Source organism: Oncorhynchus nerka, linkage group LG7, assembly GCF_034236695.1.
Source record: "Oncorhynchus nerka isolate Pitt River linkage group LG7, Oner_Uvic_2.0, whole genome shotgun sequence".
NCBI classification, from domain to species: Eukaryota; Metazoa; Chordata; class Actinopteri; order Salmoniformes; family Salmonidae; genus Oncorhynchus; species Oncorhynchus nerka.
This window is the reverse complement of record NC_088402.1, coordinates 39,130,935-39,147,145: the sequence shown is the minus strand read 5'-3', so window position 1 is coordinate 39,147,145 and position 16,211 is coordinate 39,130,935. Positions and strand designations below refer to the sequence as shown.

The window sequence follows — 16,211 nt, the reverse complement described above, 5'->3', positions numbered from 1 at the left end:
TACTAGCGTCATTGGAGCCAAGGGATACTCCAATTCCATACCTGTGTTTAAGAAGTACGATGTGACAAATACAATCTGATTCGTCTGTCACTGCTTATGCCTTTTTTGGGCCCCATCACAGATCCAGGCGGAGGAATCCACATATTCTAATCTAGTGCTGGACAAGGTAGCAATATTTTTGGAAGAGCATTTGGGGCTGTCTGTTGTTTTCAAGTGCTTATTCATATTCACACCCAACAGTTTATTGATTTATTATTTGTTTCTATTGACCTGATTTTCAAAATGTTGCAATGCAACAGTGTTACAGTAAGTGTTTCTTATAGATTCCTTGTGAGTGTATTTTTGCTTCATTATACCACACTAATATCAATATTTTCCTTCCAATAATAACAACAGAGAGAGGTTTTCTAAAAATGCCTTTTTATTTCTCCCCGGAGGCACCTTGCTTTTCACTTTCTCAAGGATCAAAACAATTATAATACTTTTTATTTTATTTTTACATGCAAGAAGGTTGCAGTTTCAGTCCTTCATAGTGCAGTACAGATGTCAACAATACCTGACACTATAGCAGGGTTTGGACATATAGACGAACTGGCTTGACCTAAAATAACAATGGCTTCTATTTGAAAATTAGTTCAATGTGTAACCATTTACTAAAATGTTCTGTACACACACATTTGCTGAGGTTCTTTCAGATAATCTTGTTTCAAAACCTTGCTATTGTCTAATGGAATTAAATTCCTAGACCTCTCTATATTGTGTTCCAGGTCATTTTCAGATATGATCCTCCATTTATGGGTGTGCAATTGGGCTCCTCCTCTTCTCAGCTACGTATACTATTCCTCCGGTTTTCTTTTCGTACTTTACTTGTTTTTCACTTTTTGTGGTATTTTGAAAAAATTTCAGACTTTTTGTAGGACTTTTCGTCATTCTTCCTCCTCGGTCGTGTTGCTTCACTCCGTCTTTAAGCGTCCTCCTCAGCCTCCTCCTCAAACTCACCTTCCTCCTCAGCGGTGGCGTCCTGGTACTGCTGGTACTCAGACACCAGGTCGTTCATGTTGCTCTCTGCCTCAGTGAACTCCATCTCGTCCATGCCCTCTCCGGTGTACCAATGGAGGAAGGCCTTGCGGCGGAACATGGCGGTGAACTGCTCAGAGATACGCTTGAACAGCTCCTGGATGGCCGTGCTGTTGCCGATGAAGGTGACGGCCATTTTGAGGCCTCTTGGAGGAATGTCGCAGACGGCGGTCTTGACGTTGTTGGGGATCCATTCAACGAAGTAGCTGCTGTTCTTGTTCTGGACGTTGAGCATCTGCTCGTCCACCTCCTTCATGGACATGCGGCCACGGAAGACAGCGGCGACAGTGAGGTAGCGACCGTGGCGCGGGTCACATGCGGCCATCATGTTCTTGGCGTCAAACACTTGCTGAGTGAGCTCAGGCACGGTGAGGGCACGGTACTGCTGGCTCCCCCTGCTGGTGAGGGGTGCGAAGCCGGGGATGAAGAAGTGGAGACGGGGGAAAGGCACCATGTTGACGGCCAGTTTACGGAGGTCGGCGTTGAGCTGACCGGGGAAACGCAGGCAAGTGGTGACTCCGCTCATGGTGGCCGACACCAGGTGGTTGAGGTCTCCGTAAGTCGGCGTGGTGAGTTTGAGGGTCCGGAAGCAGATGTCGTAGAGAGCCTCGTTGTCAATGCAGAAGGTCTCGTCTGTGTTCTCCACTAGCTGGTGGACTGACAGGGTGGCATTGTAGGGCTCCACCACAGTGTCTGACACTTTAGGGGAGGGCACCACGCTGAAGGTGTTCATGATGCGGTCGGGGTACTCTTCACGGATCTTGCTGATGAGCAGGGTGCCCATGCCCGAGCCAGTGCCCCCACCCAGGGAGTGGGTGAGCTGGAAGCCCTGGAGGCAGTCACAGCTCTCAGCTTCTTTCCTCACCACATCCAGGACTGAGTCCACCAGCTCTGCTCCCTCAGTGTAGTGGCCCTTTGCCCAGTTGTTTCCTGCACCGCTCTGACCTAGAAACATCAGAGGAAAGGAGGGACATAAAGACCTCAAACACCTGAAATGACAGGACTGTTTCATAATGACTTTTTTCCTTGTGTTTCATTATCCTATGTGCCAACTAAAAGTGATGTGTCCCTTCAATGTCCAAGCAGTGCTAAACCCAAACCCCTCTAGTTCCTTACCAAACACAAAGTTGTCTGGTCTGAAGATCTGCCCGAACGGTCCGGATCTGACAGAGTCCATGGTGCCGGGCTCCAGGTCCACTAAGACCGCTCTGGGTACATACTTGCCACCTCCATGAGAGACAACGATAGAGAGACACACACCAGCTCAATACTGCAGGGAACAATGGGTTATTTGATGTCAAGAGGAGAGGAGCTCCTATCTGTCCACCAGGGGGAGGACAAAATACATCACGTCCTGTACACCACCACTAGTCCACGAATTGTGTGACCCTATCCAGTAACTCCTGCCACATGGAGATGTTCACCCATTACGTTACATTAGGGATAGAATTGAAATTAATCTCAATTTCAATAGAATAAATGCATATATGTACATGTATGTTTGCATATATGTACATGTCCGTGTAAGCACCAAAAGATGTTCTTCTGTTGAAAAGTTCTTTAACTGTAGAGAGTAGAGATGTGCTACCTGAAGCCTCGTTGTAGTAGACACTGATCCTGTCCAGCTGCAGGTCACTGTCTCCATGGTAGGTGCCTGTGGGGTCGATGCCATGTTCATCGCTGATCACCTCCCAGAACTAAAGAGGTCGAGACATGTCAACCGAGAGGCTTGAATTGACACAGGCCAGCACTGCTAAAATGCAGGTTGCGCTCAGTGGCTGAACTACCAACAGAATGTGGGGTGGTGTGAGGTCAAGTGGTTGGGAAGCTGAGCTAGTGGTAGTACATTTGGTTATTGTTGTTACTATATTATTACATTAGAAATGTCATGAAAAAATGACTATTGCTGTAAAGGTGAACAAGACCCTATACCATACAAGGTATCCTCTACAACACATAACATACAAAACATCATGCAATACACTCTATTATGTTAAGTTGAATCATATACCATATGGATATTCAATACACAACATAATTCCCAAACTATTCAAAATGTTATCCAGTTGGGTTGTCTATCTTGGCACAGTGTGCTCCTGACCTCCCAACTACCACAGGTGGAGAAAAAACACTCCCTGAGAATTCTCTCAGGGAGTATAGAGGCAAATCCAAGAAATAATTGCCTTCGCAGTCACAAGGCATTGAGCAGCACGTTCAAAATCGCATTTCTATAGCTGAATTGGTGCTTTTCGAGCTAGGCTACAGAGTCGTCGTCCCCCCGCCCCCTTGTGCAACGCACAGTGCAAGGACAGTTGTGGTGTGCTCGGCGTATTCATTAGTTCAGCTTCGCAGTCACACTGCAAAGCTATGGTGTGTGTGTGGTATTGCGAAGAAGTGTGTGTAGATGCATGAGTGTTCATGTGATGCCTGCACACATCCATGCGTGCATGGTCGTGTCACTACTACTGATGTCACTTTTCTGACCTGGGAGAGCTGCAGCAACATCAAGGGATTGGAGTAATGTGGAGAAACATCTAGCCTTGGAGTGGGAGACCAGCTCAAGAGATGGGCGTAAAGAGCTGCTTAAAACAACTCTATACTCTATATAGAATATCTACCGTCCATGAAGACGTGTTATAAACGGCTGAACAAGAGAAAGAGAGAGAGAAGTAATACTCTGTAGGCTACCACGTGAGCGGGCAAAGTGGAACCATCCCAGAGGAATTAGCCCACTGGGACAGATTGATGCGAACTCAACTGACCCTAATCTGAAATAGAGAGAGCGAGAACCTTGTTCTATATGAAACACCTCTTTGAGCGTTCACCCCACTTTACCATCTATTCTTGAACCCCTCTGAATATCAAGAAATATTAGTGAAATGGCCCATTTCTTGTTCACCGTGCTGTCTGGTAATACACATTCGCATTTAACACATCAACAAGTTAGGGCTACCAAGTTAGCCTATTGACACACTCTGTTTCCCATCAGAATTCCATTCACCACAAAGGGTAGGCCTGAATAGACTTATGTAGCTATTTGCTATAGACAGCATATTTAAAGAGAGTTATTGAGGCCTTGTGGATATTACATTATGTTGATGACGTTTCACTGGCCCACTGGACATGGCTGGTGTTGCCAAATGGTGTTGTGTAAAATAACTAAAGTTGTGGATAAAAACATATAGGCTACACTTAAGTGTGTACTCGACTCCTTATCACAAGCATGAGTCATTTAAACGATGTCATGTGCTCTCATAGTCCACAGCCTGCTCATATCCCTCCACAGAAGTCCCCTTCACAGTTGTTGGCGTTTTATATTTATTATTTAACTAGGCAAGTCAGTTACAAAAAACAAAAAATCGTATTTACAATCACGGCCAAACCTGAACGACGCTGGACCAATTGTGCGCCGCCCTATGGAATTTACAATCACAGCCGGGTGTGATACAGCCTGGATTCGAACTAGGGACTGTAGTGACGCCTCTTGCACTGAGCTGTTGTGCCTTAGACCGCTGCGCCACTCGGGAGCCCGATCATTAATCTCTCCCTTGCCTGATTCAGCAACTTTCCCCCTTTTTCCCCTTAAATTAAAGGACGTTGATTCAGCCCCAATAAGACAGCTGTAGTGTCCCCGCTATTCTCTTTAAATCACCATCGCGTTAATAATGGTTTATTTTACTGGTCGATTATGCGTACTCAGCCAAGATGCGACGTGTCAATGCGCAAAAGGACATGCGTTTTTGTTGTAAAAAGCCCATTACTCTTTTACAAGTTATGTTTAAAGTTTGACTCGTGCCACTGCCTAAAGATGACTCAATAGTATTATAGGAGGCTATCTAGAGACATAGCCTACTTAACTAAATGTGTAATGCAAGGGAATACACATAGTCTACTGAGACTAAAAGTATAGGAAATGTAAACTTGTCAAACCACAAAACAAAGTCTCGAAAATGCCATCTTTGCGCGTCAACATCTGTAAACCGCGGGGGGTGAACTAGCCTTTGTGAAGCTATACCGTGTCATAACTTTAGGACTAAGTGTCTTGTGTATAAATGTCTAGTTGTTTTTTTCATCTGTGTTTTAAAGTCTTCATTTTAGACATCTCTTTTTCGTAGTCTATTGAAGAAAAGGCTATTCCAGACACGAAACAATGAGCGTGGCAGAAAAAGCAGACAGACGCCCAGCGAAATCACGTCTCAATAGTCCCGGGGATATCTTACCATAATAAAATAACTGTCAGCGTTTTTCCAGTTGTGCTTTCTTCTAAGACTAGTTTACATTGGCAAAAGATAAATGTATATCCCATAAAAAAACAAAAACGACGTAGAAGCTTTACAACTGGACTGAAAAGCAGACAACAAAAGGCATATTAATTCCGGCACTCTTCATCCATTGAGAACTTTAAATGGCCTCATGTTAGAAAAAGAGACCATAACGGAATATACTGCATTGAATGTTCAACATTTAGGCTAAGTGGATTTTTAAAAACTTAAAATACCCATAGCCTAGAATACAACTTTTTGAGAAGCAACAAATAGTTTTAACAATGCATTTTTTTAATTAATTCCCAAATGTAAGCCTAGATATTGTTCGTTTAAGGTTTTAAGATTCTTACCTTGGCCCCAATCTGGTTACCGCACTGCCCGGCCTGAATGTGTACAATTTCCCTCATTCTGTAAGCGTGTAGTAATAGAAAATACAAGAGAATAAATTGAAGTGCTGTTATGTGGACGCTGTTGACACACTCACCACTGTGAAATATGTGGATGCCACCTTTGAGTAAGGCGGGACAACAAATGTAAAAGTCTGGACAGTGGCCAACCCGAAGTTTGCACTAATGATTGGTCAAGGACTTTGGAAACCCAATCTTGATTGGCTGAGGAAAGAAAATCAACGGGGTTTCTCTACCGTAAAGAAAGGGGCCGGAAGTCGAGAGGGAGTGCCGCGTCCCGTCCTGTTACACTGCCCTGTTGGAGCTGGCAGGACATGGAGCCAGCGCACTCGCTATCAAATATTTTCTAATCTAAATGATCATGAACTGTATGACTTGCCTCGAATCCTGTAAGACTCATATAAAATGGTAGATGTGGAAATAGTTCCTAGAATAAAACAATACAACAGTGATATTATGTACAGCAATTGATTCCCTTAAATCAGATCAGCCAAGACAAATGACGTACATATTGATAACCTTACTACAATAAAACCAAAATGATGTTCATCATCCTACATTTGGAGTTGAAAACAGATATAATGATTATGCAGAATACTATCTTCTGCTGTTTGGTTATAACATCCAATGGCCAAATATATATATGTAACCATGCTACGTGTTGTGCTGGTTACCCCGGTCACTGCGTCTGAGGCCTTAATAAGACAAATATTCAACGGGGTGGTTGTATGAAGCAACACATTTAAGCTCCACACCAATCAAATGTATATATAACAACTTTTTTTTTTTTTTTACATAAGCAGATGTCACAAAGGGTTTATACAGAAACCACGCCTAAAACCCCAAACAGCAAGCAATGCAGATGTAGAAACGCGGTGGCTAGAAAAAAAACTCCCTAGAAAGGCAGGAACCTAGGAGGAAACCTAGAGAGGAACCAGGCTCTGAGGTGTTGTCAGTCCTCTTCTGGCTGTGGCGGTGAAGATTATAAGAGTACATGGTCCTTAAGGCCAGATCGCTCTTCAAGATGTTAAAATGTTCATAGACGACCAGCAGGGTCAAATAATAATTACAGTGGTTATAGAGGGTGCAACAGGTCAACACCTCAGGAGTAAATGTCAGTTGGCTTTTCATAGCAGAGCATTCAGAGGTTGAGACAGCAGGTGCGGTAGAGAGAGAGGGGCGGGGTCACATCAAATAAACAACAAATAAAAAAGTGCAACTAAAGAGCAGAAATGCAATACTTTTGTTGACCTAGCTAAGTAATTCGATATTGTATCCTAAATACTGAACTATTTCACACTGATCATTGAATGAAATTAAATTCACCACCGCAACACCAGATGGCGACAGCACATTTTGTAATGGGCGTGAGACGATGGATAGACTCTTTTGACGGGAAGGGCTATAACGGTACAAACGCTTCATATATACATACAGTCATTGGACAGACGATAGCAAGAATAACGCTGCTGTATTTTGAGAGCAAAAACAAGTATCTATACATTTGCATTCTGCATTAGTTCATTCTGTCAAATTGGTAAGTGATTGGACATACTTCGCCTAATCATTCGATTGATTTGATGCATCTCGGATTGCAATGTATGTAAACAGCAGTGGGGTCTGGCAAAAAGGATAGTGGAATTGGACACATTTGTATCATTTGGTAACGAGTTGCTACACCCTTGCATGTTTTATTTATATCCTATTTGCATGTGTGTTGATACATTTGTTGATACATATATTAGCTTATGCTCTTTATCAGCAAAATGTCCTGAGTGATGATGCGCAACATTTACGCAAATTAAATTAGCTATCAGTGTTGTCTCGAGAACTTTCTCAAGGCTCCTGCCCCCTTGGATTTTCATGGAGAAGATCACAATAGTTCTAATACGGACTACCAGCTCAAATTCGGATTCAATCTGAATTGAAATATAGAAAACGTTTAGTCACATGTTACTTAATGTAGCTATATGAAATTATTATTAGGCCTACTATATAGATTCCAGTCAAAGCTGTCAAGCATGACTGATGAATGAAGCTAGAAATGTTTGAGCAATAGGCCAATGTAGGACTCTTAAGTAGGCCACTGTCAGGCCCATTGCCAAGCATTGAAGCTTGGTATATGAAATTGTTTAATTCAATTGTGTGTGTTGTTTTTTGTCTTTCTAGAATCTGAGGGAGAAAAAAACATGTTCTACACATGTGGTCCAAATGAGGCTATGGTGGTGTCAGGTCCATTCTCTAATCAATACAATTATATTCTCCATTTATAAACATATTACATTAAAGAGCTGTAAGATGGTAGTAATACTCGCATGCGTATCTCACCATCCTCTCGCTCTCCTTCTCTTGCTCTTTCGCTCTTTCTCGCTCTCTCTCGCTCTCCCTCTCTCGCTCTCTCGATCTCTCTCGCTCTCCCTCTCTCTCTCTCTCTCGCTCTCCCTCTCCCTCTCTCGCTCTCTTCCTCTCGCTCTCTGTTTCTCAGGGCTCTGCCGTTCTCCTCCAGTAATGATTTCTGGAGGCAGAGTGTTTGTGCTTCCCTGTGTTCAGAAGATCCAGAGGTGTGGTCTCTTTTCCTGTTCACGTCTGCAAACACATATATTGTCCGTGCGTTACCATTTGCCATTGTTTTGGGATATCATACTACAGCATTGTGGAATGACTATATCTCTCCCTTATTTCCTCTCCTCTCTCCCAGGATCTCCCTGAACACTCTGACGCTAAACGTGAAGAGTGATAAAGTCTACACCCGGCATGGGGTTCCCATCTCGGTCACTGGTATTGCCCAGGTTTGTCTCTCCATCTTTCTCTGTCTCCATTTCTTCCTGAGCCAGTGTAACAGCACTATTCTGTTACATCACCTTTAAGCCTTGTATCAACGACCGCAGCACAGCTGTGCTCAAAAGTTTACCTTCACAGTCAGGTGGGCAATAATGGCCCTAGTTTTGAACACAAATGTAAAGGCTCTCTTTAAGTAAGTAGGTATCAAGTAGCTAATTAAAACATGCCAACTGTTTTGCTTATATCATTCATTTATACACAGGTCTTAAATGATTAAATACCTCACTCGCTTGTGCTTTGGACAGAACTGAGTAACCTTGCCTGTTGGGAGTGTTAGTACTACTACTACTGCTGTGTAGTCGGGTAGTATACAGCAGATGCTTCTGTTTGTTTAGCAATGTGCACACCTGAGTCATGCTCATTAATCACCAACAACAGACTAAAACAGGGAGGGACTACCTGAACTTGCTCATAAAATGCACATTGTCTGTTTCAAAACATTTAAAAATGTTTTCGGTTGCGTGCCCTAATGAACTATTAACCTGTGTGCTCTCCTCCTTCCAGATGAAGATCCAGGGGCAGAACAAGCAGATGCTGGCCGCAGCCTGTCAGATGTTCATGGGGAAGTCGGAGGGCGAGATCGCCCAAATCGCCCTGGAGACGCTGGAGGGTCACCAGAGGGCCATTATTGCCCACCTGACTGTGGAGGTAAACTTGACCTTTTTAGCACAGCCGTGCTGCGGTCGTTGGTCCAAGGCGAAGTCGAGTACCTGCCGAGTACCCAATCACAATGCTTGTTTTGACCAACCTGTTGTAGAACATCTGTTTTGCAAGATGTCACAAACAGATCTGGGATCAGGCTACATTATAGCAGCTCACTCATTTTAGTGCAATATAGAAACATTTTGGCACCATTTGCCTTCTTCACGGTTGCATGAGGTTAACTGGATAGCACTCTTACTGGCCACATCCACAGTTACAGATAAACAAACAGCACATTATAGCATATCACGGATTTCGATGCTTTATAGCCATGACCAAACCCAAGAGCTATGGCCAGAGATACACTCCCCTACCCATTTATTTGGACAGTGAAGCTAAAACTTTTAATTTGGCCCCATACTCCAGCATTTTGGATTTGAGATCAATTGTTTAATATGAGGCGGCTGTACATAATGTCACCTTTTATTAGAGGGTATTTGTCTATGTACACCACCGTTCAAAAGTTTGGGGTCACTTAGAAACGTCCTTGTTTTTGAAAGAAAAGCACATTTTCTGTCCATTAAAATAACATCAAATTGTTCAGAAATACAGTGTAGACATTGTTAATGTTGTAAATGACCATTGTAGCTGGAAAACGGCTGATTTCTAATGGAATATCTACATAGACGTACAGAGGCCCATTTTCAGCATCCATCACTTCTGTGTTCAAATGGCACGTTGTGTTAGCTAATCCAAGTTTATCATTTTAAAAGGCTAATTGATCATTAGAAAACCCTTTTGCAATTATGTTAGCACAGCTGAAAACTGTTGTTCTCTGATTAAAGAAGCAATAAAACTGGAATTCTTTAGACTAGTTGAGTATCTGTGGCATCATCGAAGGCCAGCATCCCGGAGTCGCCTCTTCACTTTTGACATTGAGACCTGTGTTTTACGTGTACTATTTAATGAAGCTGCCAGTTGAGGACTTGTGAGGAGTCTGTTTCTCAAACTAGACACTCTAATGTACTTGTCCTCTTGCTCAGTTGTGCACCAGGGCCTCCCACTCCTCTTTCTATTCTGGTTAGCGCCAGTTTGTGCTGTTCTGTGAAGGGAGTAGTACACAGCGCTGTATGAGATCTTCAGTTTCTTGGCAATTTCTCGCTTGGAACAACCTTCATTTCTCAGAACAAGAATAGACCGATGAGTTTCAGAAGAAAGTTCTTTGTTTCTAGCCATTTTGAGCCTGTAATCGAACACACAAATGCTGATGCTCCAGATACTCAACTAGTCTAAAGAAGGCCAGTTTTATTGCTTCTTTAATCAGAGAACAACAGTTTGCAGCTGTGCTAACATAATTGCAAACAGGTTTTCTAATGATCAATTAGCCTTTTAAAATGATAACCTTGGATTAGCTAACACAACGTGATATTGGAACACAGAAGTGATGGTTGCTGATAAAGGGCCTCTGGACACCTACGTAGATATTCCATAAGAAATCATCAGTTTCCAGCTACAATAGTCATTTACAACATTAACAATGTCTACACTGTATTTCTGATCAATTTTATTTTATTTTAATGGACAAAAAATGTGATTTTCTTTAAAAAATAAGGACATTTCTAAGTGACCCCAAACTTTTGAACGGTAGTATTTGTACCATATGCAAAACAGCACATTGCATACTAGAAATGGCTTGTGACAGACCATAACAAACAGACCAAAACACACAGACCATAACAAACAGAACATAAACAGACCATATCAAACAGAACACAAACAGACCATAACAAAAAGACCGTAACAAACGGACCATAAACAGACCATAACAAACAGACCATAAACAGACCATAACAAACATACCATAAGAAACAGACCGTAACAATCGGACCATAAACAGACCATAAGTAACAGACCATAAACAGACCATAACAAACAGACCATAAACTGACCATAACAAACAGATCATAACAAACATACCATAACAAACAAACCATAACAAACAGACCATAACAAACAGACCATAACAAACTACAAATCAAACCGTATTATATATTTACAGTCGAACCATAGTCATATGGAAATCTATTTCTGGCTATGTGTTCAACTACATAGTAGCATGATGGAGAGGGAGCACTGCATCTTTTCATTGTCAAACGAAGGTATATCAACATAGGCTCTAACTCTGTTATTTCCCCCATCAGGAGATCTATAGGGACCGCAAGAAGTTCTCGGAGGAGGTGTTCAAGGTGGCCTCGTCTGACCTGGTCAACATGGGCATCAGCGTGGTCAGCTACACGCTCAAAGACGTTCACGATGACCAGGTGTGCTTTCTCTCTCTACTTTCAATGGAGACTCCATTTTTCCGCAGATGCTCCAATAAAAGGTAAATAATGGACACTAGATGGATGCCAGGTAAATAATCGACCCTAAACTAAAAGCATGTTGTCGTCTTCCTCTCTGTGGTTCAGGACTACCTCCACTCCCTGGGGAAGTCCAGGACCGCCCAGGTGCAGAAAGACGCCCGCATCGGAGAGGCCCAGTTCAAGAGGGATGCTGTGATCAGGGTGAGCCACCTCTCCCTTCTCTCTAGTCTCTCATTCTTTCTACCTTCTCTTCCTCAACCCGTTATCCTTTACCTTGCTCTTGTTTATTTCGGAATTCACCATCATATTCTGTTCACCTGATTTAGAATTCCTCACAATCAAATGTCGACCGCATTATCTACCAAGGGAATTCTCTTCGATTATAATCACAGCCATATATATTTCCCACCAAGCAGACACATCGATGGCTCTGAACGAACTTTATTTGACTCTTTGCAAACTGGAATCCATATAGCATATCCTGATGCTGCATTCATTGTAGCTGGGGATTTTAACAAGGCTAATCTGAAAACAAGACTCCCTAAATCCCTACCTCTTTCAGGAATACCTAGGATAGGATAAAGTAATCCTTCTCACCCCCCCCCTTGAAAGATTTAGATGCACTATTGTAAAGTGGCTGTTCCACTGGATGTCTTAAGGTGAACGCACTAATTTGTAAGTCGCTCTGGATAAGAGCGTCTGCTAAATGACTTAAATGTAAATGTAAAATGTAAATTGTATCAGCATATCGATTGCGCAACCAGGGCTGGAAAAACCTTGGATCATTGCTATTCTAACTTCCGCGACGCATATAAGGCCCTGCCCCGCTCTCCTTTCGGAAAAGCTGACCACGACTCCATTTAGTTGATCCCTGCCTACAGACAGAAACTAAAACAAGAAGCTCCCGCGCTGAAGTCTGTTCAACGCTGGTCCGACCAATCTGATTCCACACTCCAAGACTGCTTCCATCACGTGGACTGGGATATGTTTCGTATTGCATCAAACAACAACATTGACGAATACGCTGATTCGGTGAGCGAGTTCATTAGAATGTGCGTTGAAGATGTCGTTCCCATAGCAACGATTAAAACATTCCCAAACCAGAAACCGTGGATTGATGGCAGCATTCGCTTGAAACTGACCGGAAACATGACCGAATACAAACAGTGTAGCTATTCCCTCCACAAGGCAATCAAACAAGCTAAGCGTCAGTATAGAGACAAAGTAGAATCTCAATTCAACGGCTCAGACACAAGAGGTATGTGGCAGGGTCTACAGTCAATCACGGATTACAAAAAGAAAACCAGCCCCGTCACGGACCAGGATGTCTTGCTCCCAGGCAGACTAAATCACTTTTTTGCCCGCTTTGAGGACAATACAGTGCCACTGACACGGCCCGCAACCAAAACATGCGGACTCTCCTTCACTGCAGCCGACGTGAGGAAAACATTTAAACGTGTCAACCCTCGCAAGGCTGCAGGCCCAGACGGCATCCCCAGCCGCGCCCTCAGAGCATGCGCAGACCAGCTGGCTGTGTGAGAATACTGTTCATCGACTACAGCTCGGCATTTAACACCATAGTGCCCTCCAAGCTCGTCATCAAGCTCGAGACCCTGGGTCTCGACCCCGCCCTGTGCAACTGGGTACTGGACTTCCTGACGGGCCGCCCCCAGGTGGTGAGGGTAGGCAACAACATCTCCACCCCGCTGATCCTCAACACTGGGGCCCCACAAGGGTGCGTTCTGAGCCCTCTCCTGTACTCCCTGTTCACCTACGACTGCGTGGCCACGCACGCCTCCAACTCAATCATCAAGTTTGCAGACGACACAACAGTGGTAGGCTTGATTACCAAGAACGACGAGACGGCCTACAGGGAGGAGGTGAGGGCCCTCGGAGTGTGGTGTCAGGAAAATAACCTCACACTCAACGTCAACAAAACTAAGGAGATGATTGTGGACTTCAGGAAACAGCAGAGGGAACACCCCCCTATCCACATCGATGGAACAGTAGTGGAGAGGGTAGTAAGTTTTAAGTTCCTCGGCGTACACAACACAGACAAACTGAATTGGTCCACCCACACAGACAGCATCGTGAAGAAGGCGCAGCAGCGCCTCTTCAACCTCAGGAGGCTGAAGAAATTCGGCTTGTCACCAAAAGCACTCACAAACTTCTACAGATGCACAATCGAGAGCATCTTGTCGGGCTGTATGCCTGGTACGGCAAATGCTCCGCCCACAACCGTAAGGCTCTCCAGAGGGTAGTGAGGTCTGCACAACGCATCACCGGGGGCAAACTACCTGCCCTCCAGGATACCTACACCACCCAATGTCACAGGAAGGCCATAAAGATCATCAAGGACAACAACCACCCGAGCCACTGCCTGTTCACCCCGCTATCATCCAGAAGGCGAGGTCAGTACAGGTGCATCAAAGCTGGGACCGAGAGACTGAAAAACAGCTTCTATCTCAAGGCCATCAGACTGTTAAACAGCCACCACTAACATTGAGTGGCTGCTGCCAACACACTGACTCAACTCCAGCCACTTTAATAATGGGAATTGATGGGAAATTATGTAAAATATATCACTAGCCACTTTAAACAATGCTACCTAATATAATGTTTACATACCCTACATTATTTACATTTACATTTAAGTCATTTAGCAGACGCTCTTATCCAGAGCGACTTACAAATTGGTGCGTTCACCTTAAGACATCCAGTGGAACAGCCACTTTACAATACTGCATCTAAATCTTTTAAGGGGGGTGGGGGGTGAGAAGGATTACTTTATCCTATCCTAGGTATTCCTGAAAGAGGTGGGGTTTCAGGTGTCTCCCGAAGGTGGTGATTGACTCCGCTGTTCTGGCGTCGTGAGGGAGTTTGTTCCACCATTGGGGGGCCAGAGCAGCGAACAGTTTTGACTGGGCTGCGCGGGAACTGTACTTCCTCAGTGGTAGGGAGGCGAGCAGGCCAGAGGTGGATGAACGCAGTGCCCTTGTTTGGGTGTAGGGCCTGATCAGAGCCTGGAGGTACTGAGGTGCCGTTCCCCTCACAGCTCCGTAGGCAAGCACCATGGTCTTGTAGCGGATGCGAGCTTCAACTGGAAGCCAGTGGAGAGAGCGGAGGAGCGGGGTGACGTGAGAGAACTTGGGAAGGTTGAACACCAGACGGGCTGCGGCGTTCTGGATGAGTTGTAGGGGTTTAATGGCACAGGCAGGGAGCCCAGCCAACAGCGAGTTGCAGTAATCCAGACGGGAGATGACAAGTGCCTGGATTAGGACCTGCGCTGCTTCCTGTGTGAGGCAGGGTCGTACTCTGCGGATGTTGTAGAGCATGAACCTACAAGAACGGGCCACCGCCTTGATGTTAGTTGAGAACGACAGGGTGTTGTCCAGGATCACGCCAAGGTTCTTAGCGCTCTGGGAGGAGGACACAATGGAGTTGTCAACCGTGATGGCGAGATCATGGAACGGGCAGTCCTTCCCCGGGAGGAAGAGCAGCTCCGTCTTGCCGAGGTTCAGCTTGAGGTGGTGATCCGTCATCCACACTGATATGTCTGCCAGACATGCAGAGATGCGATTCGCCACCTGGTCATCAGAAGGGGGAAAGGAGAAGATTAATTGTGTGTCGTCTGCATAGCAATGATAGGAGAGACCATGTGAGGTTATGACAGAGCCAAGTGACTTGGTGTATAGCGAGAATTATTATTATTATTCATCTCATGTATACGTATATACTGTACTCTATATCATCTACTGCATCTTTATGTAATACATGTATCACTAGCCACTTTAACTATGCCACTTTGTTTAGATACTCATCTCATATGTATATACTGTACTCAATACCATCTACTGTATCTTGCCTATGCCGCTCTGTACCATCACTCATTCATATATCTTTATGTACATATTATTTATCCCATTACACTTGTGTCTATAAGGTAGTAGTTTTGGAATTGTTAGCTAGATTACTTGTTGGTTATTACTGCATTGTCGGAACTAGAAGCACAAGCATTTCGCTACACTCGCATTAACATCTGCTAACCATGTGTATGTGACAAATACAATTTGATTTGATTTGATTTGATATTTTCTTTTGCTTGGTTTTCCTTATCCGTTCTTACTTGATTTTTTGGGGGGTAGACCAACTTGAATATTGCAGATAGATTGTAGTTTCCATCAATGTAATTGTCTGCATCATTTACAATCCCCCATATATATATATATATATATATATATATATATATATATATATATATAAGAAATATATATATATACATATATCTCTCCTTCCAGACTCACATTAAGCATCTCCAATCTAAAATTAAATCTGGAATCGGCTTCCTTTTTCGCAACAAAGCATCCTTCACTCATGCTGCCAAACATACTCTCGTAAAACTGACTATCCTACCTATCCTTGACTTCGGCGATGTCATTTACGAAATAGCCTCCAACACTCTACTCAGCAAATTGGATGCAGTCTATCACAGTGCCATCCGTTTTGTCACCAAAGCCCCATATACTACCCACCACTGCGACCTGTATGCTCTCGTTGGCTGGCCCTCGCTTCATATTCGTCGCCAAACCCACTGGCTCCAGGTCATCTATAAGTCT

General features: G+C 43.9%; 2 protein-coding genes across 3 annotated transcripts in view; one reads left to right on the top strand and one right to left on the bottom strand.

Annotated features, from left to right (window-relative positions):
* Positions 1-399: 399 nt before the first annotated feature.
* Positions 400-5,860, bottom strand: LOC115131622 (tubulin beta chain). The gene is made up of 4 exons (XM_029663472.1): positions 5,693-5,860; positions 2,666-2,774; positions 2,194-2,304; positions 400-2,022 (listed from the first exon to the last, which is right to left on the bottom strand). Exons 1-4 carry the CDS (start codon positions 5,747-5,749, stop codon positions 965-967), a joined length of 1,335 nt encoding a protein of 444 aa, XP_029519332.1. The 5' UTR covers positions 5,750-5,860; the 3' UTR covers positions 400-964.
* Positions 5,861-7,154: 1,294 nt separating this feature from the next.
* The window catches only part of LOC115132743 (flotillin-1), a 16,257-nt gene continuing 7,200 nt past the window's right edge, over positions 7,155-16,211 (top strand). Inside the window, exons 1-7 of one of the 2 annotated variants that reach the window (XM_029665473.2) lie at positions 7,155-7,286; positions 7,919-7,981; positions 8,235-8,310; positions 8,448-8,538; positions 9,095-9,238; positions 11,434-11,553; positions 11,701-11,796. In XM_029665473.2, the coding sequence (XP_029521333.1) occupies positions 7,939-7,981; positions 8,235-8,310; positions 8,448-8,538; positions 9,095-9,238; positions 11,434-11,553; positions 11,701-11,796 (570 nt within the window). In that variant the 5' untranslated portion in view covers positions 7,155-7,286; positions 7,919-7,938. Of the gene's footprint in view, positions 7,287-7,918; positions 8,311-8,447; positions 8,539-9,094; positions 9,239-11,433; positions 11,554-11,700; positions 11,797-16,211 lie in introns of both variants that reach the window. The other variant, XM_065020491.1, reaches the window with a different exon arrangement.

Coding starts and splice junctions, on each gene's coding strand:
- LOC115131622 (XM_029663472.1), bottom strand. CDS start 5,749: ATGAGGGAAATTGTACACATTCAGGCCGGGCAGTGCGGTAACCAGATT. Junction 2,305..2,665: donor CTACTACAACGAGGCTTCAG/GTAGCACATCTC, acceptor TCTCTCATGGAG/GTGGCAAGTATGTACCCAGA. Junction 2,023..2,193: donor ACCAGACAACTTTGTGTTTG/GTAAGGAACTAG, acceptor TGATGTTTCTAG/GTCAGAGCGGTGCAGGAAAC.